Source organism: Geotrypetes seraphini, chromosome 3 (genome assembly GCF_902459505.1).
Source record: "Geotrypetes seraphini chromosome 3, aGeoSer1.1, whole genome shotgun sequence".
In the NCBI taxonomy this organism is placed as follows: Eukaryota; Metazoa; Chordata; class Amphibia; order Gymnophiona; family Dermophiidae; genus Geotrypetes; species Geotrypetes seraphini.
In genome coordinates this window covers 129,997,358-130,024,450 of record NC_047086.1, presented here as the reverse complement: position 1 = coordinate 130,024,450, position 27,093 = coordinate 129,997,358, and the positions used below count along the sequence as shown (strand labels likewise).

The 27,093-nt window shown below is 39.7% G+C and overlaps 1 protein-coding gene across 1 annotated transcript; it reads left to right on the top strand.

The window, feature by feature from the left end:
- The first annotated feature begins 6 nt into the window (after positions 1 to 6).
- POMC (proopiomelanocortin) lies at positions 7 to 26,537 on the top strand. Its single transcript, XM_033935759.1, has 2 exons — positions 7 to 135; positions 25,872 to 26,537. Exons 1-2 carry the CDS (start codon positions 7 to 9, stop codon positions 26,535 to 26,537), a joined length of 795 nt encoding a protein of 264 aa, XP_033791650.1.
- Positions 26,538 to 27,093: the final 556 nt, after the last annotated feature.

The window sequence follows — 27,093 nt, the reverse complement described above, 5'->3', positions numbered from 1 at the left end:
CTGAAAATGTTGCAACCGTTTTGGGGTTGTCTCCTTGCAATGCTGGGAACGTTGTCACTTCATACCCAGGATGTCCACAGCCAATGCTGGGAAAGCAACATGTGCAGAGAACTTACCACAGAGGCCGGAATTCTGGTAAGCAAATCTCACAGGGGATACACAATGGGGTCCTTGTCAGTATTCCCTCTAAGCCAGTGGTCTCAAACTCGTGGCCCAGGGGCCACATGTGGCCCATCAGGTACTATTTTGAGGCCCTCAGTATATTTATCATAATCACAAAAGTAAAATAAAACAGTTTCTTGATCATATGTCTCTTTAGCTATAAATTACAATATTATTATTAAGACTTAGTCAAAAGGAAAGATTTATAAATATAAAGAGTTTTACCTCATGCAAAATTGTCATTTCTTTAATAAGACATTAACTATTTTTTTCTGAGGCTCTCCATGTACCTACAAATCCAAAATATAGCCCTGCAAAGGGTTTGAGTTTGAGACCACTGCTCCAAGCTGAGCAAGAGTATTTCACCTACAGTTCTGCCAGTGGGGGGTGCTGTTTCACTGTCATACTTTCAACAGTGAGGGACCAGCAAATTCTGCAAGACTCCAGGGAATCTGACTCTTTCTCTAGCAATCAAAGATGCAATATTGAACCATCAACCTCTATTGGCAGCAGTGCATTTGGAGGATTCCTGCTCAGCTTAGCAGGAACAGTGGTTTACTGAACTGCGGTAAGCACAAGCACACCACACTAAAAAATATTTTTTATTTTCTTCAAAGGGAGCATGTTAGGGGGTGGAGAATGGGCCTGGCTACACTAATCATTTAGCGTGTGAGGCATTGTCTGCCAATTGATTTCTGTGGGGGCCAATTGATTGTGCCAATTGATTAGGTGGTGTGGGGGCCCTTACCACCTACAAAATAGATGGCATTTGGTGCTCACGCAGCACACTGATGGCAAATGGCAGATGAAGTTTAATGTGGAAAAGTGCAAAGTAATGCATTTAGGCAGAAAGAACAAGAAACATGAGTATCGAATGTCAGGCGCAACGCTGGGTAAGAGCGAACAAGAAAAGGACCTGGGTGTACTGGTAGATAGGACCGTGAAGCCGTCTGCACAATGTGCGGCGTCAGCAAAGAAAGCAAATAGGATGTTGGGAATCACGAGTAGATCGGAGAGGGTCATAATGCCGCTTTATAGAGCAATGGTCAGACCCCACTTGGAATACTGCGTCCAACACTGGTCCCCCAAACTAAAGAAGGATATAAAACTGCTGGAGAGGGTGCAGCAACAAAGCTAATAATGGGTATGGAGAAACTGGAATACAAAGATTGACTCACAAGACTGGGATTGTTCTCCCTTGAGAAAAGGAGACTGTGAGGGGATATGATCGAGACCTCCAAAATACTGAAAGGAATTGACAAAATAGAGCAGAAAAAACTATTTACATTGTCCACTTGCACACATACAAGAGGACACGAAATGAAGCTGAGGGGAGACAAATTCAAGACGAATATCAGGAAGTTCTGTTTCAAGCAGAGAGTGGTGGACACCTGGAATGCTCTCCCCGACGAGGTTATTGCGCAATCGACCGTCCTAGTATTTAAAAGCAAACTAGATGCACATCTCCTTATGAGAGGCATAGAAGGATATGGGTGACTACAAATTATGCCAGGTGTACACCTGGGAGGGCCTCCGCGTGTGCGGATCGCCGGACTTGATGGACCGAAGGTCTGATCCGGAGATGGCGCATCTTATGTTCTTATGTTCTAACCAAGTAGTCCAATATCAAAATACAGAAATAAATATACCAAGAGCCCACTATTAACTAACCCGTGAGGACAGAGACTGTGCCTGAATTCAAGAGGGCCTGGGATAGGCATGTGGGATCTCTCGGAGAGAGAAAGAGATATTGGTACCGCGGATGGGCAGACTAGATGGGCCATTTGGCCTGTATCTGCCATCATGTTTCTATGTTTTTTTAATGTATTTTGTTATGACGATGGAAAAAGCCTCAGATATGGAGCTAAGCACCCACAGAGGTGTCAAATGTGATTGCCTCACAATGCTCCTGTTTAGATCATTGGTAAAAAAACCCAAAAAACAACAAACACCTCTATATAATTATAGTACTTATAAATATCTATTCGTATCTCTTTTCAAAAACTTGTGAAAAACGAATCTAGTGAAATCATGCACTTCAGTATGCGTCTCAGGATTTCAAAAACACACAGTTAGCTAATCAACAGTTCATGCAGTTAGTTAAAGCTTTCAATGCATACAACAAGATCCAAGGATGTATAATACAAAATTAGTTAACAGCCAATATGTAATGTTGTATGCCTTTTTTGCTTTATTGTAAAACCAATAAAACTTTTGAACTGGAAAAAAAAAAAACTTTCAATGCATACAATTTCACCAGTTCTTTTCTGAAAAGTCACTATAGTGTAACACTGGCTAAGGAATCAGCAGCTACAATAAAAAAAAAGTTCACAATGATCTTTGTTACGAAATGGACTTTCTCTCAAAAACTTTTCTTCTTTCTTCTCTCTTCAATTTTTTTTTTTTTTAATTCTTTATTCATTTTCAAAATTACATTAAGTGTTACATATATTCAATCATATTAACAATAAATATATCACTTACATGCTATCATTTGCACATTACATAAATTCTTATCCCTCCCCCTCCCCCTTCCCACCCCTCCCTACCATATATTCCATTATAATATAAATATGTATTAATAAAATATCCCCACCCTACCCAATTAAACTAATAAATTTAAGGGAAACAAACTCAACTACTCCGTACAATATTTTGTTAATGGTTTCCACACATCTTGAAATTTATTGAAATATCCCTTTTGTAATGCAATAAATCTTTCCATTTTATAGATATGGCATAGAGAGTTCCACCAAAAATTGTAATTTAATCTTCTCCAATCCTTCCAATTATATGTGATTTGCTGAATGGCAACACCAGTCATTATAAGTAATAATTTATTGTTATTCGCAGAAATCTGACTTTTTGCTCTCATTTCCATACCAAATATCACAGTATCATAGGATAATGCCACTGGGTTGTCTAATAAATTATTAATTTGGTCCCAAATTGATTTCCAAAAATTTACAATAAATGGGCAATGAAACAATAAATGATCTAAAGTTCCTGCTTCTAGATGGCAGTGCCAGCATCTGTTAGACAAAGAACGATCTAATTTTTGCAACCTAACAGGGGTCCACAACGCTCTATGCAACAGAAAAAACCAAGTTTGTCTCATAGATGCCGATACTGTACATCTCATCCTCCAAGACCAAATTCGTGGCCATTGAGATGCAGTAATTTCATGCTTGATCGCAATACTCCAAATATCTCTTAGACCAGTTTTTAATTTCTTTTTAGTAAATCCAGTTAATATTTTATACCACTGAGCGGCCTTTGTGACCCAAGAAGTCAGTCTGGAAACAAAGAAACTCCATACTATAATGATATTAAGGTTTTTCCATTCAGGGAACCCCGCCTGAATGGCATGCTTCAGTTGCAACCATCTAAAATATTCTGAATTATTAAGACCAAATTTATGTTGCAACTGTGAAAATTCAATTTCTTAAACAGCTATCGGTATTGCATGAATCCCTTCAGAGGATTTCTCTTGTGTCCAAATTTAACTGCTGCTACACTGCCACCAACATGGCCAGCGTTTTGCAGGAAATACGTTACTCCTGCTGCATCAGGGCAGATATTCAGCAGCTCATACTCCTTTCTAGAAAACAATAGATTCATGTAAATCCCTTCTTAAAATTAATCTTTACGTAACATAATCTTCAGCGTTCCTACCTATTGTATATGTTATAACTGCTGATTTCCTGAAAGCTACAAAATGGCATCACCACGTTTTAAAGATGTCGGTATCATTAACCAATCATATTCTTCGGATGACAAAGTTCGGCCCACACTTTTATCAGCCGATCCGTTTCCTTCTCCAATGTCAAAGTATCCCATTAGTATTCAATGGTTCAATTTTCTGCTCTAATGACATTCAAATTCATTCAGGATCTTTTTTAAAATGGTTAATAAAAGTGCTACCATTCCATGTTGTTAAGAACCTTTGGTATTAAAGTATTTAACCTAAAGATCCATTTTTGTTCTCTTTATGCCAAGAGTCTTCTATATTCCCCACCTCTCCTCCCTTTAAATACTCGATCTACAACTAAAACCCTTAAAGAAAAGAAGGCATGCTGTTTTTCCACACAGTGTTTTACAAGTGGAGCCCCCAAAACTTGTCTTGTAATATTGCTGTTATGTTCATTCAATCGGATGTCTAATTTTCTGGAAGTTTGACCCACATAGATCAAGTTACATGGGCATCTAATGAGATATATCATCCTCTCAGTTTTAAAGTTTGAAGAATATTGAAGTACATAGGTCTTATTATCTCTTGGGTTGCAAAAACTAGCCGTATACTCTATCACCTTACATATTTGACACATAGCACAGAAAGCATGACCTTCTTTTACAACTCCCTCGGAATTAATGTATAAGGTAATGGTGATGGGCATAAAAGTTTTTTCAAATTCTTGTTCCTACGGAAAGCAATCCTCAATTGTTTAACTTTAACCATACCCTCAATATTCAACATTCACCACTGTTTCTTCAAAACACATGACACTTGATAGCTGTTCGGTGCATAAGTTAGAATGTAGTTAGTATAATCTTCTAGATCTTTCTGTTTTGGATATAATAGGAGGTCTCGATTATTGTAGTAAGCTTTTTTATATGCTGCTCTTACCACTATCTCCGAGTATCTTCTCTTGATGAATCTCTCTCTGAGTTCCTCAGCTTGTCTTCTAAAGTCTACCCTAGTTAAGCATGTCCTCCGCAATGGTAAAAATTGGGAGTAAGGGAGACTTTTCTTCAATGCATCAGGATGAAAACTTGAAAAGTGCAATACAGAATTATGATCTGTAAGTTTCCTAAACACATTTGTTTCAAAACTCCTTTCATGCCACTTCATGATCACATCTAAAAAAGATACTTCTGATTTACTATATATTTATATGTGAAACTCAATTCATACGATTGTAAAGTTAAATTCACGCAAATATATAGTGATTGCAATATATCTCATATACTTATGTTTTATGCTATTTGACAGTTATGTATGTTTCTTTGTGAACAGCTTAGGTGTAAGTGGGTTAAAATAATTTTTAAATAAATAGTGATTTTTCAGAAAAGAAAAGAACTTGTGAAATTGTATGCGTTGAAAGTTTTAACTAACTGCATGAATTGTTGAAGAAGATTAGCTAACTGAATGGTTTTGAAATCATGAGAAGTATACAGAAGTGCATGATTTCACTAGATTTATTTTTCATAAGCTTTTGAAAAAGATATGAATAGATATTTATAAATAATTATATAGAAGTGGTTTTTTGCCAGTGATCTAAACAGGAACATTTTGAGGCAACCACATTTGACATCCCTTTGGATGCTTGGCTCCATATCTGAGGCTTTTTCCATCGACATAACAAAATATATAAAAAAGATAGAATGTGTTGGAAAATGGGTATCACAGGTTACTTAATAGTGGGCTCTTGATATATTTGTTCTACATTAAAATAAGCATGTGGCTATTCAGAAAATAGGAGAAACAGCCAATTTCCAGCCATGGCAAAAGTGTCCGTACCACATAAGAAAGACCTGCTTAGACCCATGCTCTTCAACATGTTTATAAATGACCTGGAAATTGGTACAAGTGAGGTGATTAAATTTTCAGACAATACAAAGTTATTCAGAGTAGTGAAGACACAGAAGGATTGCAAAGACCTGCAATGTGACATAAACACGCTCGAGAAATGGGCTGCGACATAGCAAATAAGGTTTAATGTGGATAAGTGCAAGGTGATGCATGTCGGTAACAAAAATCTTATACATGAATACAGGATATCGGGTGCAGTACTTGGAGAGACCCTCCAGGAAAGAGACTTGAGAGTACTGGTCGACAAGTTGATGAAGCTGTCCGCGCAATGTGCGGTAGCGGCGAAAAGAGTGAACAGAATGCTAGGAATGATTAAGAAGGGTATCACAAATAGATCAGGGAACGTTATCATGCCGCTGTACTGGGCCATGGTACACCCTCACCTGGAATACTGCGTCCATCACTGTTCGCCGTACATGAAGAAGGACATAGTACTACTCAAAAGGGTCCAGAGAAGAGCAACTAAACTGGTTAAGGGGCTGGAGGAGTTACCATACAGTGAGAGATTAGAGAAACTTAGCCTCTTCTCCCTTGAACAGAGGAGACTGAGAAGGGACATGATCGAAACATTCAAGATAATGAAGGGAATAGACTTAGTAGATGAAGACAGGTTGTTCACTCTCTCCAAGGTAGAGAGGACGAGAGGGCACTCTCTAAAGTTAAAAGGGGATAGATTTCATACAAACGTAAGGAAGTTCTTCTTCACCCAGAGAGTGGTGGAAAACTGGAACGCCCTTCCAGAGGCTGTTATAGGGGAAAACACCCTCCACGGATTCAAGACAAAGCTAGACAAGTTCTTGCTGAACCAGAACGTACGCAGGTAAGGCTAGTCTCAGTTAGGGCAATGGTGGCCTAAGGGCTGCAGCGGGAGCGGACTGCTGGGCACGATGGACCACTGGTCTGACCCAGAAGCGGCAATTCTTATGTTCTTATAAAAGGCACACTATCTCAGTGGTCTCAAACTTGCAGCCCGGGGCCACATGCGGCCCGTCAGGTACTATTTTGAGGCCCTCAGTATGTTTATCATAATCACAAAAGTAAAAAGAAACAGTTTCTTGATCATATTTCTCTTTAGCTATAAATTACAATATTATTATTAAGACTTAGCCAAAAGGAAAGATTTATAAACTATAAAGAGTTTTACCTCATGCAAAATTGTCGTTTCTTTAACAAGACATTAACTATTTTTTCTGAGGCCCTTCAAGTACCTAAAAATCCAAATGTGGCCCTGTAAAGGGTTTGAGTTTGAGACCACTGCACTATAGCCATTTTTACTGCAGCTTTAGTAAAAGGGCCCCAATGAGAGCCTTTTTATAAAAGGTTTCCAAAGGATATAGGGCTCATAATCGAAAGAGAAAAGCATCCAAAAACCGGCCTAAGTTGACACTTGGACGAACATTTCTCAAAAACGTCCAAGTGCCGATAATAAAAACGGGTTTTGGACGTATTTCTAAACGACATAGGCCTTCATAGTGCCGCTGAACAACCAAAGCTAAACGGGGCATTTCGGGAGGAGTGTCGAGGGTGGGAGTTGGGCGGGACGTGGGCTGGCTTAGACTTAGTGGTACAGCATGTATAACTGAAAGTTTTACAACAGAGCCTAGACGGAACTTGGACGTTGTGACTTAGACCATGGAAAACATGGTCTAAGTCGCAAAAACCCACCTAAGTCACCAGATAAGCACTGCAAACACATAAAACAGACCCCCACACACACTACCCCAGTGATCACCAACTCCCCCACCCCCATAAAAATATTAATCATAACTTTAAAATTCTGCCTCCAGACCATCATCACCTGGCCGCCTGGCATAGGAAAGCCTAGTTGTGCTGCACAGAGGCGTCTTAAACCATCTTGGGGGTGGGTTAGGGACCCATAGAGAGATGGACCCATGCCCATAAGCCCCTGTAATCACTGCATTGATATTGAAACATGTGCACTCCCCTATACACCCCCAAAACCTTTTTGTACTGGCATAAAAGTGGCTCCTGCAGCCATATGGGCTATTGGGATGGTAGATAAGTGGATCTAGGGGATTCTGGAGGTGGTTTGGGGGGCTCACCGTAACCTATAAGGGAGCTGTAGGGAGGAGAAGCCATGGCACCCTTTTTGTGAAGTTCACAGCAGTACCCTGTAAGGTACCCCACTGTTTAGGTGGCATGTCTGGGGGTGCAGTCTATAACTTTGCAGACCCTTCCCACATCCAACAGTGCTTGTTCTAGGCGTTTTGGACTTGGATGGAAAGTTGGACGAAAATGTGGTATAAAGATGGACGATTTAGCAGCTTGGACGATCAGATCGGCAGGACGTATTATTAGACGATTTTCGAAACGAAAAAAATGTTGGACGTATCTTTCGAAAATGTGTCTTAAGCTCTTTTTAACTTTGGACAACTTGCGAGATGGACGTAAACGGACTTAGACGTCCCTTTCGATTATGCCTCTCCACGTGTAAAGGCCATGTAGGTGCTAATTTTGAGGCTGTTTTTTTTTTTTATAAGATACATGAATGCCTATGGGCTTTTATAAAATATTAAATACAAAGCAGCAGAAATGTGTGTTGGTGTGTACTCAAGTACATAATTTACACCTGCTCCTGTTCAGGCTTAAATACCCATGTCTTCAGTCAAGATATTGACTGAAGACATGGGTATTTAAGCCTGAACAGGAGCAGGTGTAAATTATGTACTTGAGTACACACCAACACACATTTTGTGATCCAGCCTACACTATAATTTCACCTTAGAGCATACAGAAGTGCATGTGACTGGGTGTAATTTTAAGCGTGGAACCAATAATGTGATTTTATTAAATCAAGCAAAAAATGAATCAAAATACCTAAATATTTTATACCCTCTTTCTTCCAAAGGAAGTCAAATAATCCTTTTGCACAGTGTACATGTTAGCGTAAGAACCTCCAATTTACTCCAATTTATTTTATATCCAGAAAATTTTCCAAATCGGTCAATCAGATCTAGTAAATGTGGAATGAAATGAAGCAAAATATCATCTGCATAAGCAGAGACCCTATATTTCCAACCTGCATAAGGAATACCCTGTATCTCTTTAGTTTGTTGAATAGCCACTAACAAAGGTTCCAGAACAATATCAAAAGCAAAGGAGATAGTGGCCACCCTTGTCTAACTCCCCTCTTCAGACAAAAATGTTCAGAAAATATTATTAATATATAATCTGGCAGAAGGGGAACTATACAAGGTTTGAATCATTTGAATAAAACTGGATCCTATACCAAACCAATTCATTGCTTGATTCATGAAGGTCCATTCTACACGATCAAAGGCCTTCTCTGCATCCAAAGAAACTGAGAAGGCCGGATCTTCCATGACTTTCGTTAAATTTAACATATGAAAAGCCAGTCTGGTGTTATTTGAAGAATGTCTTTGAGCAACGAAACCCGTTTGGTGCATACCGATAATATAAGGAAGAGCCTTGGTTACTCGTAAAGCCAATAGCTTAGCCAGAAGTTTTCCATCAACATTAATCAAAGAAATAGGCCTGTAATTTGAAACCAACATGGGATCTTTATTTAGCTTCAGTAAAACAATAGTTAAAGATTCTGCCATAGTACCTGAAATACAACCTTTAATTAGTTGTGACTGATATAAATTTAAAAGATGAGGTACCGTAATAGTGCAATTTGGAATGATTTGTAAAACTCCACAGTAAATCCATCACCACCTGGAGCGGATCCAACTCTAAGGGACTTCTTTAAGTGATATAGGCCTGAAGTTCTTTAAGTGATATAGGCGCCTTAAGAGTTCCTTTTATATGCTCAGGGAATTTATGGCCCCTTGATTAACTTTAAAAACTCAGTCTAAACCCTCAAGTTCTTTATTTGAATAAAGCTCAGAAGAATATAAAGCTTTATAATAGTTCAAAAATTGTTTTTGGGTTTTTTTTTTTATAAACTTTATTGAATTTTCAGACACTGGCAGTGCATTACAGATAATATAACATTAAAAGTTTGCATAAAATGCACCTTAATTCACAAAATATAAATGAAACAAACATTTTCCCCCTTATCATCCAATTATTAATACATTAAATCATATTTTTATTACAATAATTTACTCATATATTTTAACCCCTCAAAATATCCCTCCCTCCCCTCCCCCCCTCCACCCTGGATGTGTAAGGAAATCTGAGAAAGAAAAACAACAAATACAATATCCTTATTGTTTGTTAACAAATGTAGTCAATGGGTTCCATACTTTATTAAATGCATTACTCAAACCTAAGCATTCAGCGTTCATTCTTTTAAATTTATATGTATTGCACACGCTCGCCCACCAGAATGTTTAATTAAGTCTGTCATGACATTTCCAATTTCTTGTGATCATTTGTTTTAAAATATTTCCAATTTGAGAATGAGTTTCACCCTTATAATTTTTAATAGCCACAATCTTTACTTTTCTTTTTTTTGCTTTGAGATAATTAGCCAATAATCTTCCCGCTTTATTCGAGTTTCCATAATACAGAGCCTGTTGAGAAACCAAATCTTTCCTAGCCAATTGTGAGGAAATCTCATTGTACTTATATTTAGCTTTCAAAGGGGCCTGTAAAGTAATTTGTTCCCATTTTGAGGCCAATTGTGACTCCAAATCCTTAATATTTGTTCCAAATTAGAAAATTCCATTTTAAGTTGTTTCCTAATGTGTGCCGAATATGAAATGATTTGACCTCTCGTAGTAGCTTTAAAATCATCCCACAATGCTTCTAAAATTCTTAAAACCAGCTATTAAATATTTAATACAAACAAGTATTATCTGAATCAATTCAATTTTAATCTTATCTCCCACAGTTCATTTCATTACAGTACTTTTACAACTTACCAATACTTTATTAATAAATATCAGAATAATTTAGTCAATGAACCTAATCCCCATCATTCACACTCACTTCCCAACTGGATCTTAGTTAGTTCATGAGTTCATTAGTCCATGATCATCTAGTCAGAGAGACTTCAAACTGAGAGCTGCACAACAGTCTAGCACATGAAAATCACAGTTTCTTAAACATAATTGGCAGGCCTCTCTGTCCTCATGATGGTCCTGTTCTTCAATTCATAAAGCATTCAGCTCAACACAAGACTGTGTTTCGCCACCTGGCGTCTTCAGGAGCTGTGTTTGCAAGGCTCAACAACATCACAACTTCACCAGTAAACTAAGCATGAATCGAGCTGATCCCGGCTTATGCCGAACCCTGGGTCCCTGCTCGAGTCATGCTTAGTTTACTGATGAAGTTGTGATGTTGGTGAGCCTTGCAAACACAGCTCCTGAAGATGCCAGGTGGCGAAACACAGTCTTGTGTTGAACTGAATGCTTTATGAATTGAACAGGACCATCATGAGGACAGAGAGGCCTGACGATTGTGTTTAAGAAACTGTGATTTCCATGTGCTAGACCGCTGTTCTTCAACCGCCGGTCCGCGGACTGGTGCCGGTCCGCAGAAAATTTCTGCCGGTTCGTGCAGGGCCGGCGAGATCGAGTCAACAGTTAAATTTCCTGCCGACTGCGGTTCCTGCCGACTGCTGTTCCTCCCATCCTCAGGCGATCAAGACAGGCTGCTGATGTCAGGGCCTTCCCTCTGTGAGTCTCGCTTGTTCGGAAACAGGAAGTTGAAACAAAATAGGCAGGACTCAGAGAGTAAAGGTCCCGACGTCGGCAGCCTGTCTTGATCGCCGCCCCTGCTGAGTTGCTGAAGAGGGCCGCAGGGAAGGTGCAAGTGGAAGAGAGAGAGCTGCAGATACAAGGGAGATGATCAGCGTGTGCGAGCAAGATCCTGGAGAGCCTTCAACAGTGGCTGTCTCCCGTCCCAGCAGCTCTCCTACTTGCCAGGGCAGTGATTCACCGGCAACTTCCTCTTTCCTCCGAGGCGGCAACTGACCCATGGCTGCCTAAGTAAATCGCTGCTGCAGGCAAGTACTGAGAGCTTCTGGAAGGGGAGGAAGCCACTGTAAGAGGGTGGGATGCTGCTGGATAAAGGGAGAGCTGCTACTGGACCTGGAGGGAGATAGAAGGAGAGATGCTGCTGGGAGGGGAGGAGGGAAAGGGATGGGAAGAGAGTTAATGTTGGATAGGGGGAGGAGGGAAGGAAGGAAACAGCTGGCAGGGAGATTACAGGAGGGGAAGGGGGTCAGAGTGGAATGAAGAGATCAGATGAGGGAAAGGGGAGAGAGAGGAATGAGAAAGTAGAGAGAGAATGATGCTGGAAAAGGGGTCAGCAGAGAAATGAAAGAGGGATAAAGATGCTAGATCTGGTGTAGGAGAGATAAAAATGAAGAAAGCAGTGAAGCTGGAATGAATGATGTAAAAAGGAGAGAGGAGGCACAGGCTGAATGGACAGGGGAGAGGGGCATAGAAAGAAGTCAGATACATATGGAAGGGGAGAGGGCAGACAGTGGATGGAATGCGCAGATGCTGGATTGAAGAGACAGGGCAGACGCTGGAAGGAAAAGAGTGAAAAGAAGATGAAAGCAGAAACCAGAGACAACAAAAAGTAGAAAAAAAATCATTTTATTTCTATTTTGTCATTAGAATATATCAGATTTGAAATATATATCCTGCTAGAGACATAACTGGGGACTGCAGTATTCTGTTAGCATGATATTTCTGTGTAGCATTCTATAATAACTTTGCTTGTTCAGTTTTCTTGATAGTAGAGGGGATATATGTGAAGGGGAGGGGAGACAGGGGTTTTGTTGGTCCGTGCTCTGTATATTTGTATTTATAAAATCACAATTGTTCAGAATATTGTTTCTTTTTATACTTTAATAAAATACATTCAATATAAAATTACTGCAGCTTGTGCAGATGGGATCAGATGGTTTGCAGGGACCGAGCTCGCGGAGAGGGGGCGGAAATGGTTTTTTTAAATTTCAGTCTTAATAGTTTGCCGGTTCCAAAAATAATTCTTTTATTTCTGCTGGTCCACGGGTATAAAAAGGTTGAAGAACACTGTGCTAGACTTTTGTGCAACTCTCAGTTTCAAGCCTCTCTGACTAGATGATCATGGACTAATGAACTAACCAAGATCCAGTTTTGGATAAAAATAATCACAATGACTGTAGTATGTATGTGAAAGTTGGGAAGTGAGTGTGAGTGTGAGTGATGGGGATTAGCTTCACTGACTAAATTATTCTGATATTTATTAATAAATTAAGTATTGGTAAGTTGTAAAAGTACTGTAATGAAATGAACTGTAGGAGATAAGATTAAAATTGAATTGACTCAGATAATACTTTTTTGTATTAAATATTTAATAGCTGGTTTTAAGAATTTGAGTTATCTAATAGGCAGCTATTTAACTAACTGGAAAAAAAACTCAGGACAGTGTTTCTAAAGAGATTTCCTCTGAGGCATTGAGTTGAAAATATTCATTCATTTTTAATTGAAATTCCTCAAGAAAGTATTTAGGTATTATGATTCAAAAAACGCTGGAAGATATAATGAAAGTAAATGAAAAATCTTTATTGCTGAAGGTTTCAGGAATGTGTGAGCAATGGAACCCTTTACATCTGTCTTGGTGGGGGAGAGTCCAAAAGGTTAAGATGATGATTTTGCCTGTAGTTTGCTACTAAATGAGTATGTTGCCAGTTTATTTTCAGGGGGCCTTCTGTAAGAAATTAAATAGTATTCTTACTAAGACCTCCTTTTACTAAGCTGTGCTAGCAGTTTTAGCGCGCGCTACATTGCCGCTTGTGCTACTTGCTAACGACTTCATAGAGCTTGCTTTAGGATTTTACATTTAGCGTGTGGTTTCCTTGCGCTAAACTTTAGCGCGCACTAAAAACGCTAGCGCAGCTTAGTAACATATTTATAAATGATCTGGAAATTGGTACAATGAGTTAGGGGATTAAATTTGCAGACGATACGAACTTATTCAGAGTAGTGAAGACGCAGGAGAATTGCGAACATCTGCAACGTGACATAAGCACGCTCGAGAAATGGGCCGCGACATGGCAGATGAGGTTCAACGTGAAAAAGTGTAAGGTGATACATGTCGGTAACAAAAATCTTATACATGAATATAGGATGTCCGGGGTGATACTTGAAGAGAACCACCAGGAAAGAGACTTGGGAGTACTGGTCAACAAGACGATGAAGCCGTCCGCGCAATGCGCGGAGGCGGCAAAAAGGGTAAACAGAATGCTGGGAATGATTAAGAAGGTGATCACGAACAGATCGGAGAGGGTTGTCATGCCGCTGTACCAGGCCATGGTGCACCCTCACCTGGAGTACTGCGTCAAGCACTGGTCACCGTACATGAAGAAGGAAACGGTACTACTCGACAGGGTCCAGAGAAGAGCGACTAAAATGGTTAAGGGGCTGGAGGAGTTGCCGTACAGTGAGAGATTAGAGAAACTGGGCCTCTTCTCCCTTGAACAGAGGAGACTGAGAGGGGACATGATAGAAACATTCAAGATAATGAAGGGAATAGACTTAGTAGATAAAGACAGGTTGTTCACTCTCTCCAGGGTGGGGAGAACGAGAGGGCACTTTCTAAAGTTAAAAGGGGATAGATTCCATACAAACGTAAGGAAGTTCTTCTTCACCCAGAGAGTGGTGGAAAACTGAAACGCTCTTCCGGAGGCTGTTATAGGGAAAACACCCTCCAGGGATTTAAGACAAAGTTCCTGTTGAATCGGAACGTAAGCAGGTAGGGCTCATCTCAGGGCACTTGTCTTTGATCTGGGGGCCACCGCGTGAACGGACTGCTGGGCACGATGGACCACTGGTCTGACCCAGCAGCGACAAATTCTTATGTTCTTATTCTTATGTTCTTATAAAGAGTTTTACCTCATGCAAAATTGTCATTTCTTTAATAAGACATTAACTATTTTTTCTGCAGCCCTCCAAGTACCTACAAATCCAAAATGTGGCCCTGCAAAAGGTTTGAGTTTGAGACCACTGATCTACCAACAATAAAATTTTAAAAAACACAAAGCACACTGTACGCAGAGACAATGTTTAAATTATCATTTATATTCGGGGGGGGGGGTTCAGAAGTCAAGGCAGATGACTTTAAAATATGCAATGTCACCTCAAAAATAGACAAATATACCCCCTCCCCTTTTACTAAACCGCAATAGCAGTTTTTAGCGCAGGGAGTTGTGCTGAATGCCTCTCGCAGCTCCCGACGCTCATAGGCTCCCTGCGCTAAAATCCACTATCACGGTGTAGTAAAAGGGGGCCATAGTGCAAAATATAGACAGCAGATATAAATTCTCAAAACGGACACATTTTGATCACTAAATTGAAAATAAAATCATTTTCCTACCTTTTTGTCTGGTGATTTCATGAGTCTTCCTTCTTCTATAAATCCAATATTTCTTTCTTTCTGCCCCTCCCCTTTTTTTCTGTCTGTCTTTCTCTCTCTCCCTGCCCCCCTTCTTTATTTCTGTCTTTCTCTCTCCCCCTGCCTGCCTGTCTTTCTTTTACTCTCTCCCTGCCCCTCCCCCCAAGCCACCACGCCGATTTCTTCCTGCTTCCCCAAGACAGGCTTGGCACGTACAAGCGCCGGGCCCACAAGCCTTCCCCCTCTCCTCCCCCCCCCCCCCCGACATCAATTCAGGCAGCGATTGGCTGGCCCAGAACTTCCTCTCCAACGTCAGAATTGACGTCGGAGGTGAAGGCTTGTGGGTCCGGCGCTTGTACGCGCCTGGCCTAGCTCAGGGAGGCAGGAAGAACAAGATCACAAAGCAACGCAATTGACTCGCATTGCCTTAGCGATCTACTGGTTGATCGCGATCGACCGTTTGGGCACCCCTGCACCACAGACTGGCAAATGTTCATTGCTTTAAAAGCAAGCAAATGTAATTTAAACTTAATTCTATATGCTACTGATAACCAATATTTCTTCTTAAGAAAAGCTGCAACATGATGTGCTAATCTGAAATTATGATATAAGTGAATAGCTGTGTTCTGAATGAGTTGAAGTCTCTTAAGTGAACACTGTCGAATACCACTATAAAGAACATTTCGGTAGTTTAAGCAGCTAATTACCAGGGCATGAATGAACATAATATAGTAATATAGGGGTCCTTTTGCTAAAACTACAGCAAAAGTGGCCTTAGCACATCACTTATGTGGGTCTTTCCCGTCCGCTATGGCCACCTGTGCTGTGGCCGGAAAATGTCCCATTTTCTGATGTAATGGCCATGTGCTAATTTTGCCATTAGCATGTGGCTATTAAAAAAAAAATTGCCGTATGAGCCCCTGTTGCTACCTATTTTCTAGGGGATAAGGACCCCCATGCTACCCCCATGCTAATCAATTAGCATGCAGCAATGACTTGTGCACTGATTAGCACTGTGACACCCACTCTCTACCCCCTACCATGCCCCCTTAGAGGAAAATAGAAAATATCTGTTAACCTGCAGTGTACACGCGCAAATGGGGAAATTAATCACATGATGCCAGGACATGTCCTATGACAAGCCTTTTTAATGTGCGGTAAGTGAGCACTAGCAGTTACCACGGTTTAGTAAAAAAGACTTCATAGTAAAAGATAGGAGATAAAGACCTTCACAGCCCATTTAGCATAGTGGCCATTCACAGTCCATTCAGCATAGTGGCCAAATCTATACCAAAAGCCCTTATGCTTGTAGGTGTCACCCATAAGTAGGTACAGTGGATGAGTTTTGGAAGGCTCACATAGTTCACCATAAGTGTAATAGTTAGAGTGGGATATGGTCCTGAGTCCTCCATCTCTATGGTTGACTACACCATCCACTAGGCTACTCCAGGAACCTGCTTGATGCTCTACTAGGACTGGCCATAACATCTGAAGCTATCCTACAGGAAGGTATGTATTGTTTCATTCACTTCTTTGGGGGTGGGAGGGGGTCAGTGACCACAGGGGGATTGTGGGGAGGTCATGCCTTCATCCCTCCAGTGGCCTTTTGGTCAGTTTGGAAGAAGTGGTGTAGTGGTTAGAGCAACAGCCTCAGCACCCTGAGGTTGTGGGTTCAAATCCCATGCTGCTCCTTGTGACCTTGGGCAATTCACTCAATCTTCCATTGCTCCAGGTACGTGAAATAGATTGGGAGCCCACCAGGAGAGATAGGGAAAATGCTTGAGTACCTGATTGTGCACTGCTTAGATAACTTTGATAGGCGGTATATAAATACCTTAAATAAATAAATAAAATAGCATTTTTTGCACTTATTCATTGTTAAAACAGGTCTAGCCCCAAACAACCAAACTGCGCCCTAGACATTTTCTAAAATGTTTGATTTATTGCAGAAAAACATCAGTCCCACCCAAACCGCACCTCCAACATGTCCCCTTCAGATTTAGACACACTGCAGGCAACCACCTTAGAAATTCATCTAGATAGAACACAGGTTTCAAAAATAGCAAATTGAAAGAGTTTCAAGTTTAAGTTTCAAGTTTAATTAAAAATTTGATTTGATTGCAAAATCATAATCCAATGCAATTTACAAATAATGATAAAATTGGGGTGAAAAGAAAAACACATTAATCAAACCAGACGGTTAATACAACTTTAGACCAACCAAACACAAAAGGTAAAAAGAAAAAAATAAAGGGTTAAATACAATTTGTAAACAAATAAAAAGGGCAAGGTAATGAAACAATAGGATGGGGAAAAGGTTACCCGCTCAATTTTCACTTATCAGCATTATTAATCCTCTAACATGCATCCTGAATATATAAAATTTACATAACTCAGTAAACAGCGTCCTTAAAAAGCCAGCTTTTTAGGAGACTTTTAAACTTACTAAGTAATTTTTCTCCCCTTATATTGATTGGGAGTGAATTCCAGATTTGAGGGGCCGTGATGGAAAAGATCGTGTCTCTCCTTGAATAAATGAGTCTTAGGGCTCCTTTTACAAAGGCACGCTAGCGGTTTAATGCGCATAATATCGCACGCTAAACCGCTGGCCCCGCTAGCCACTACCACCTCCTCATGAGCAGGCGGTAGTTTTTAGGCCAGCGGGGGGGGGGGGGGGGTGTTTAGCGCATGATAAAAAGTCACGCGTGTTAACCCCGCTAGCGTGGTTTAATAAAAGAAGCCCTCAGTTTAATAAAAGGAGCCCTTTATGCCACTTTTTAGATGGTTTTTCTCTTTTGAAAATTATCCCCGTAAACAGATATATATGATGCAGCTTTAGAACACAATACCACATCATGCCAATAGTCTGAAAAATGGTTTTATTATCATGGCTGCAGCACAGTCACGTTCATTATCATTTCTTGATTAAATTAACAACCCAATATCACTAATAACATTTATTTTTTTATATTTTACCACAAATCTACAAATCTAAATGGTTTACAACACACATACATACATAGAATAGATATAACATTAAAACCTACTACCCTTCAAGACATAACAATATTCAGAGTGATGGTCAGACCACACTTGGAATACTGTGTCCAACACTGGTCTCCATACCTCAAGAAGGGTATAACTCTGCTGGAAAGGGTGCAGAGACGAGCCACTAAACTAGTCAAAGGTATGGAGAATTTGAGCTATCAAGAACGCCTCCAAAAACTTGGACTTTCACCCTCGAAAAGAGAAGATTGAGGGAGGATTTGATAGAGACTTTTAAAATATTAAAAGGATTTGACATAATAGACCAGGAAGAAGCATTACTGACATTTTCAAATGTGACACGGACAAGAGGTCATAGCCTGAAACTGTGTGGCAGCAGATTCAGGACAAATGTCAGGAAGTTCTGTTTCACACAGCGAGTGGTGAGCGCTTGGAATGCTCTCCCAGAGGAGCTTGTGGCAGAGACTAGTGTTCAGGGTTTCAAGCGCAAGTTGGATGCACACCTTCTTGCAAATCATATCGAGGGATATGGGAGATCCGGGTCTCCAACAGGGAGTACTTAACTGGGCCTCCGCGTGTGCGGATCGCTGGACTAGATGGACCTAGGTCTGATCCGGTGAAGGCGTTTCTTATGTTCAAAAACCTGAACAATGTCTAAAATATCAATTTTAATTCATAAAGATGCCTGAGAAAACAGGTGTGCTTTTAAAAGTATTCTAAATGAGCTCAAAGACTCAATCTTTCTCAGTTCCTTTGGAAGGGAATTCTGTAACTGAGGTCTCACGACCATAAAGATTGAGTCTCCTCCCCCACTGAGATATAAAGCTCCTGTATGTGATATAAAATGTGCAGATTTGATCCTGATTTTCCTTTGTCATTCTCAGGACACAGTTTGTAGAAGTCTGCCCAGCACTTGCCTTACTCCCCAACTATTAGCACATCACTAAAACAAGTTAATATCTAAGGGGATGATTTTGTAAGTTGTGTTAGTGGGCAGAGAAGCATTTTACATGGTCAAGGAGGTGCTTATACTGTAAAACTCCCCAGGGGTATAAAAGTAGCTGCTCAGAAAACAAAATTCTATAACAAGGCAGTACTTGCCTATTTGGAACATATTCTGTAAGGAAATGCTCATTACTATGTAAATACAATCCCAAAGCTTATGGTGTGCACTGGATGCACATTGCAGGCCAAGGTATGACAAGTAAAATAAGTCCATCTACAGTATATGGAAAAATGATCCTTAGTGGAAGTACCATGTGACTACCACTAGGCGCTGCTGGAACCATTTTGGATTTTTTCCTGCCTGCGCCCTACTACCAGGTCTTTGGAGGGCAGGGAATAGGTATCTTGAGAGAAGGCCTATGACACGGTTTACAAGAACTTAAAATAGTGGGTAGAGAAGAAGAAAAAGGATTACATGAACTTATGTGTAGAAGGGGGGAGAGAAAGGGGGGAAGGATAGAGCTACAATTTGCTGAAAAGCCAGGATTTCAGTTGTTTGCGGAATAACTGAAGGGAGCTCAGGTTCCGCAGCGGGGTGGTGAGGTGATTTTGAAGAGAAGGGATTTTCCCAGTTTGCCTGAATAGTGGATGCCGCATGGAGAGGGGAAGGCTAGTTTAAGCCTTTGGGCAGTTCTGGAGGAGTCGGGACTGCGGTATATAAACTTAAGGTTTAGATTAGATTAGATTAGACCTGGGGTAGATCTGTGTTGGGAAGGCATTGTAGTAGGGAAGCTAGAGTTAGGAGAAATGGTATAAATGAGTGTGTGCGTGGGGGGGGGGGAGTAATGGATTTAGGGAGGATCTCAATAGGGTCCTTCATCTTTAGGGGGGGGACCCTTTCCAGAAGCTTAATTTTGGGCTGCAAACCCTTTTAAGGCAGACCTTGGAAGCATGGAGCTGCTGCTTTGTGGTCCAGTGCTCTTGGGGTGATGGACTAATACTGCCTGTGAGGTGGTTCACAGACTGCACTAGTCTTTCTTACAGAATCAACAATCGCTGATACAGAAGGCAATAAAACAGTTGTGTAAACTGTAATGAAATGAATAGTGCTAGAATTTAAAAGGATATCAGAAACAACAGGTCACCATGTCATGTTTCTTTGACTCAAAGGCTCTGATTCTGCAAAACGCGTCTAAAGTTAGGCGCTGTTTATGCATCCTTTGTAGACTCGCACTCAGTGGAGTTGAGCACTGTTAGGAGTTCTTTAGAGAATCAGGTTTTAAGTGAGATTTAGACGTCCAAACAATGTCCTTAACGTTATAATATTCTATTATTATGGTGATTTTATGCTGTTTTTCATTATAATTGTAATACTGGGAGTTGAATCTGTTTAATGCTTTTATTTATTTCTCTTCCAACAGACAGAGTGACTGGGATTCGAACCAGCAACATTAGGGAAGACAGCTGTAGGTTTAACTAGTGTGCTACAGAGTGAGCTAGCAAGTTGCATAGCAATTGTAAAACTAGGTCTTATAGGCATTGTAAGGCAAGGCTTCAGATACACCTGAGTTCTATAGACAGAACTTAGGCACAGTTTGGATGTCCTTAATGCGATCTGCTAAATAGCTCTCTGGGGTTTTAGTTTGCTTTATTAAGCTCAAAATACATTCAATAAGCCACCACATAAACAGGGCACATCAATACAAAAATATTGCATGCAAAACCTTCTATTTTTCTGGACAAACAGTAATGCTATTTGCTAATTAGAGGGACAGATCCATTAACTGAAGCACAGCACATGAAAAAAAAACAGCTTTATGTTTCTTGCTAAAAAGCTACCTTTTTTTCTCACTAAAGATTGCTCCAATTAGGTCATTCTTAAAACAGGTGGATTCAGCAAATAAAGCACATGAAAAAATATATAGATTGCATAAATAACTTCATTTGGAAAAAGTTAAAAACAAAAAAATAACAGATACACAGACCTTAGCATGGCTTCTACTTCTTTGCAAATGGAGGTTTGCAGCTGTACAATGGTGACCTCATTGCGAGATCATCAAGATGCACCTGCAAGGTAGAATGCCACAATTAAAATATGTGCTGGGGAGCTGAACTTATGACCTCTGGAAGAGAAGCACAGGGCTTTTACTTATTGAGCTATAGCAGGTTCTAGGTAGGTGTCTTGGACTGCCCTGTGATATGATAGCTAACTTAGATTGGATGACTAAAGCACGCCTAACTTTAGGAATGACTTAGGCGCCCTTTATAGAATCGGGGCCAAAGTGTACTTACTAAACACTGAATAAAAAGAATTTGAAAATGAGAAGCAGAGGTTAGACAGGGTATAGATTTATGACAACACCAATAAGTTAGCATGAGAATTATTTTATTTAATTAATTTAATACAGATTCTTCCATAGTCCACTTGATCATGTAGAAATAAGGGGCAACAAGCAAGTAACTGATAGCTTTTATGGGAATTTTTCTTCTTTAGGTGCCATCGACTTGTCCTCGAGTCTTAGCGACTTGATGAGTTACAGATCTAAAAAGAAATCGGTTTTGTGCTAGCCCGGTAAGGTCCTCCAGCATCATCCCCATGGTTGTTTTCAATGTGTTCAGCCATCTGATTGCAGGCCGCCCTCTTTGCCTGGTTCATGGGACTAAGGGGCTCATTTTCAAAAATGAAAGACATCCAAAAGTGGCATAGAGGGGCAGATGGATGTTTTATCTCACCAAACTCTTCCAATTAGCTATTTTTTAAATGTATTTTGTAGATGGATTTTGATGCTATTTGTATGCAGTGCATCTAAATCAGAAGGGTGTGTGTTTTGGTCAGGACTAGGGCGGGCTTATGATTTAGATGTTCTTCTACAATAATCATTTTACAATACATCCCGGGCATAATTTGGATATTTGGGACTAGACCTGTTTTAACAATGAATACGTGCCAGAAAGGTGACCAAATTGACCACCCAAAGATGTAAATGAAACAGTGCATTATTCCTGTGTGATAGTTGAAGATGTTATAGCCAGTCCCAGTAGAGCAGCAAGCAGGTTCTTAGAGTAGCCTAGTGGGCAGTGTAATGAACCATAGAGATGGAGAATATGGTGCTTATTCCACTCTACCTATTATACTTATGGTGGAATATGTGAGCCTTCCAAACCCCATCTTAATCCCACTGTACCTATATGTGACACCTGTAGGCATAAGGGCTATCGGTGTGGTGTACAGTTGGGTCCAGTAGGTTTTGGGTGGGTTTTGGAGGGCTCACCATAAGGGGGTTATAGTGAGAATTGTACCTGGAATTTTTTATGTTTCATGATTCATGTTTAGGCCCCTAAGGCCTGCATCAGGAGTCTAAAAAAACATAAAAGCAATAAATCAATAAACTCAAAAACTAAGAGAATAATTTGGACAACATAAAATGGTTTGCAAATATATAATTTTTATGCACATTTTCTTTTTTTTTCCAATTCTTTATTCATTTTTATAACTTACATCAAGTGCATCAAAAAGTAACAACATTTTAACTTAAATACATCACTTGAAATTCTACAATTCTTCATATTAAATAGAATGCACATTTTCTGTTTTGTATGTCAAACATGGATAAAATTAGGGGCCAAAACATGAATCGTGTCAAGTCTCTTGTTTTCTATATTATAGCTATATTTATGGTCTTCTGTTCTGGCATCTTGACTAGAGAATTAGACAGAGGCACACACTGGATTTGGTGCACTTGGATTTTATCAAAGCTTATAATAAGAAGCTTATAAATAAACTGAGTGGCCTGGGAGTCAGTCAACTGGATTAAAAATTTGGTGAAAGAAAGATGTATACTAGAGTGTCTCAAGGGTCAGTCCTGGAGTTGATTCCAATGAACATCTTCATGAACTATATTGCCAAAGGGTTAGAAAAGAAATTTGGCCTCTTTTGAAGATGACACAAAGATCTTGATAAAAACAGGAAAATAAGAAGTGATCCACAAAAACGAATAATCTAGTCTAATACTTGACAGTTAAACTTTTTTGCAAAAATAGGGGGCAAATGGGGAAAGGTAATTAGTAATTGTTAATTAGTATATGCATCTATTGTAATTCTTTATACTATGGCATTAGATATAAAGACATTAGTTGTTTACAATTAGTTAAAAATGCTTCCATAAATTTAATAACTGGAAAAAAAATAAATTTGACCATGTCACTCCACTTTTAAAGTCAGCCCATTGGTTGCCAATTAATCATCGTTTAACATGCAAGATTTTGATTTTTAAGGCACGATTTACTCGATCTCCGCCTTATCTCGATAATTACTTGATACCATATGCACCTTCCCGTACACTTCAACAGAATCTTCTTACTATTTCATCTGTTAGATGTGTCACATATGCATCTACTAGAGAACATATCTTTTCAGTTTATGGCCAACAACTTTGGAATGCTCTCCCTAATCATATTCGGTCTGAAACTAATTTAGAACATTTCAAATCACTTTTAAAATCTTTCTTAATTTCAGATGCATTTGATGAACAGCTTATATTTCAGGCAGGAATCCAAAGAGTGTCAATATGGATCTAGAAGCACACACTTAAGTTCTACTGTAATTTATTTGTCTTTTATCTGTTAATAATATCATTTCATATTTTCTTTTATTGGACTGTATTTTCTAATTTTATTCTATTTTAACTTCTTATTTTAAATGTAAACTGCATAGATGCATTTGCCAATGCGGTGTATCAAGTGCTAAATAAACTTTGAAATTTGGAAACTTGGTATACTGCTTTTTCTGTGTGGCTTACAAAATCAAAGGGGTTTACATATTTTAGGCAGGTACTAATTTTGAACCTGGGGCAATGAAGTGTTAAGTGACTTGCCCAGAGTCACAAGGAGCTGCAGTGGGAATTGAACGCTCAACCTCAGGGTGCTGCTCCTCCGATCTTCACAACAGCTGTTGATCATTCCATCTTTCAGGCAACTGTTCCTCCATGTTCATAGGAATTTTTTGTTCTCAGTTATGGCACCTACCTTACCACCTTTGCACCGAGAGCTCGTTTTTCGTAATTTAAGGCTCAGTTACAGGCATATTATTTTTCTCAGGCATTCAGTTAATAATATGATGTTTTACCCTTCTTCATTTTCCCTATACCTCAGAATTTAATGTAATCAGTCACCCTTCTTCTTATCCTCTTGTTTTTGTAAAGGATTGCAGAGTTTGCATTTGTGCCTGGTTTTATATTTGTGGTATATCAAATAAATTGAACTTGAACTGAGGCAGCTGCTCTAACCACTAGGCTACTTCTCCCCCCCCCCCCCAAAAAAAAAAAAAAAGAAGAGTACAGAGTGGTTAATTTGGGATGTGGAAACCTAAGGATGCTGTATACAATGAGGGGAAAACTGATGCTCACATATTGAGAGACCTTAGTGTGAAAGTGTTTGTTTTATCCTCAATGTGACAAGGTGGTAGATGAAGCCAGAAGGATGATAGACTGCATAGAGAATTATAACCAGCAGAAAGGAGGACTTCATAATGCTCCTGTACAGGACACTGATGAAACCTCACTTGGAGTACTGTGTTCAATATTGTATCTCCATAAAGGCCCAAATAGGTCAATATTTAATGTGATTTAAGTGAGCAAGAGAGGCTCCCTCAAGCTTAAAACTTGCTTAGCGGGCCAGCTGCTGATATACAGTGGAACTTAACAATTTTTTTTTAATGGGCAGGAAGGACATTTTGGAACAGAGTTGAGGAGGAGCTAGGAGCTATGCGGCTGCCAAAAATATTCAGTGCCAGAACCCCCATAGACAGGATATGACCACAAAAAAAAGTCCTAACTTTGATCATTATCTATGTGGGTACTGGCATTGAATATCAGCCAGCACTCATATAGCTGTCAGTAGTGGCCTGCATCTCTCACATCTGCTCCCTTCTCTCCTGAGCCCCCCCAAACATCACCACCCTGAACCTCACCACCATTGCAAGTCCCCCCTCCCCAATACTAATCCCCCAGACCATGCCACCAATGTAGGGACCTCCTGTCCTGATTCTGATCCCCCCAGGTGGTTCTTAAGCTCTCTGGTGGGTCCTCAATGCAGGAGCACACCCCACTCATTCCTGCTCCTAGCATAGTGTGTTGAAAACTTTGCAAAGCCGTGGCACACTAAACTGGGGGCCGTGGCTCGAGGGCAGATACAATACGAATAGCATAACTGTATTACCTAATGTAATGTTGCTCTGTTTATCATTTTATAAACTAAAATGTTACATTTTAATAGCTTGAGTATAAGTGGATAATATTTGTAATATAGCATGGTGTCTCTTAGAGGTTTGCATAGTGCAAATTGTTGGTTGTTTAGCATTTTTTCTAGATTTTGAACCTTTTTTTTTTTTTCAATTTGTTTCACACATTTTAATAAAGAATGTTAATCTTTGTCAAAAACTTTGTACTGTGTACTAATAACTTATCCCCATTTTTACTAAGCCATGGTAAAGGTTTATACTGTGGCTCAGAGCACTAAATGCTCCGACACTCATAGAATTTCTATGAGCGTCAGAGCATGTAGTGCTCTGAGCCACAGTATAAATCTCTACTGTAGCTTAGTAAAAGATGGCCTTAATGTGTGATAATTCACAGGTTTATATGTGTTAAATCAATTTAGCATGTACCAAACATTTTAAGGTATACTAATGAATTACCTGTGCTCTACGAAATGCACATCCCTAGTGCATATAATGCAAAGCCACAGATTTAATAAATCTCTCAACAAAACATGCCTTACTGAAACAATTTAGATTTTAACATAAAACCAGAAAGCTGCACCTGTAATGAAATATTCTTTTCATTGGTAGGACTGCATCAAATCTTGTAAAACAGACCTGACTGCTGAGGCTCCTGTCTATCCAGGCAATGGGCACATGCAACCACTCTCTGAGAACATCAGGAAGTATGTCATGAGTCACTTCCGCTGGAACAAGTTTGGAAGAAGGAATAGCAGCAGTTCCAGTACCAGTACCAGTAGTTCAGGCTCCAAACGAGAAGATGCCTCCAACTCTCCTTTCGTCAACTTCTTTCCCATACCAGAAAGTCAGAGCGGTGAAGAACATGAAAACAGCAAAGAAGCAAATGCCCTTGAAAGACAGGAAGGCAAGAGATCCTACTCCATGGAACATTTCCGATGGGGGAAACCAGTTGGCAAAAAGAGGAGACCAGTCAAGATCTACCCCAATGGTGTGGAGGAAGAATCCTCCGAGAGCTATCCTCAGGACTACAGAAGAGACCTTGCAGAAGAACTTGACTACCCGAGCTTCAATTCACTAGAGGACCCGGAAAACAATGAGTTGATGGGCCGGTCGGAGAAGAAAGATGGGAACTACAGAATGCATCATTTCCGATGGGGTAAACCTCCAAAAGACAAGCGGTATGGAGGCTTTATGGCACCGGAACGGAGTCAGACGCCACTAATGACCCTTTTTAAAAATGCCATAATTAAGAATGCTCACAAAAAGGGTCAGTAGGGAATCCAGGTTTTGTGCAACACTAGCTTCAGATGCACCAGCATGTTTCACTTAGTTATAATCTATATTAATAAGATTTAATGACAAAGCAATGTACTCTTTTCAGAAATAATTTTTTTGTTCTTACTCTATTTTAAATGCATAACTGCTATAAAAATAAACAAAAAAATAAATATGGTAACTCTGTATATAAGGAAAGAAAGAGATGTTTCAATGAGTGAATATCTACTTTTTAGTCTGCTAAATTATTTTCATATTTAATGAACTGTAAAATATTGTTAACAAATGAAAAAAAAATACATTTTTGCAAGCTAATTGGTTCTTCGAGATATCTAATTTATTTCTATGTTGTCTGATTTTATTCATCTAATGGATGTCCAAACATAGGGACAATTTAGTGGTGTCAGGTAAGCGATGATCAGACCCAAATTTTATGATCTGGGATGCATAGTGCTAGTGTCTACAGTATATTGATCTTAGAAACAACAAGATTCTTTGCAAGATAAGCAACTTATTATTAGGTCATTATTCCCCTCTTTTAGGAACGCATAGCGTG

Coding starts and splice junctions, on each gene's coding strand:
- POMC (XM_033935759.1), top strand. CDS start 7: ATGTTGCAACCGTTTTGGGGTTGTCTCCTTGCAATGCTGGGAACGTTG. Junction 136..25,871: donor CCACAGAGGCCGGAATTCTG/GTAAGCAAATCT, acceptor TTTCATTGGTAG/GACTGCATCAAATCTTGTAA.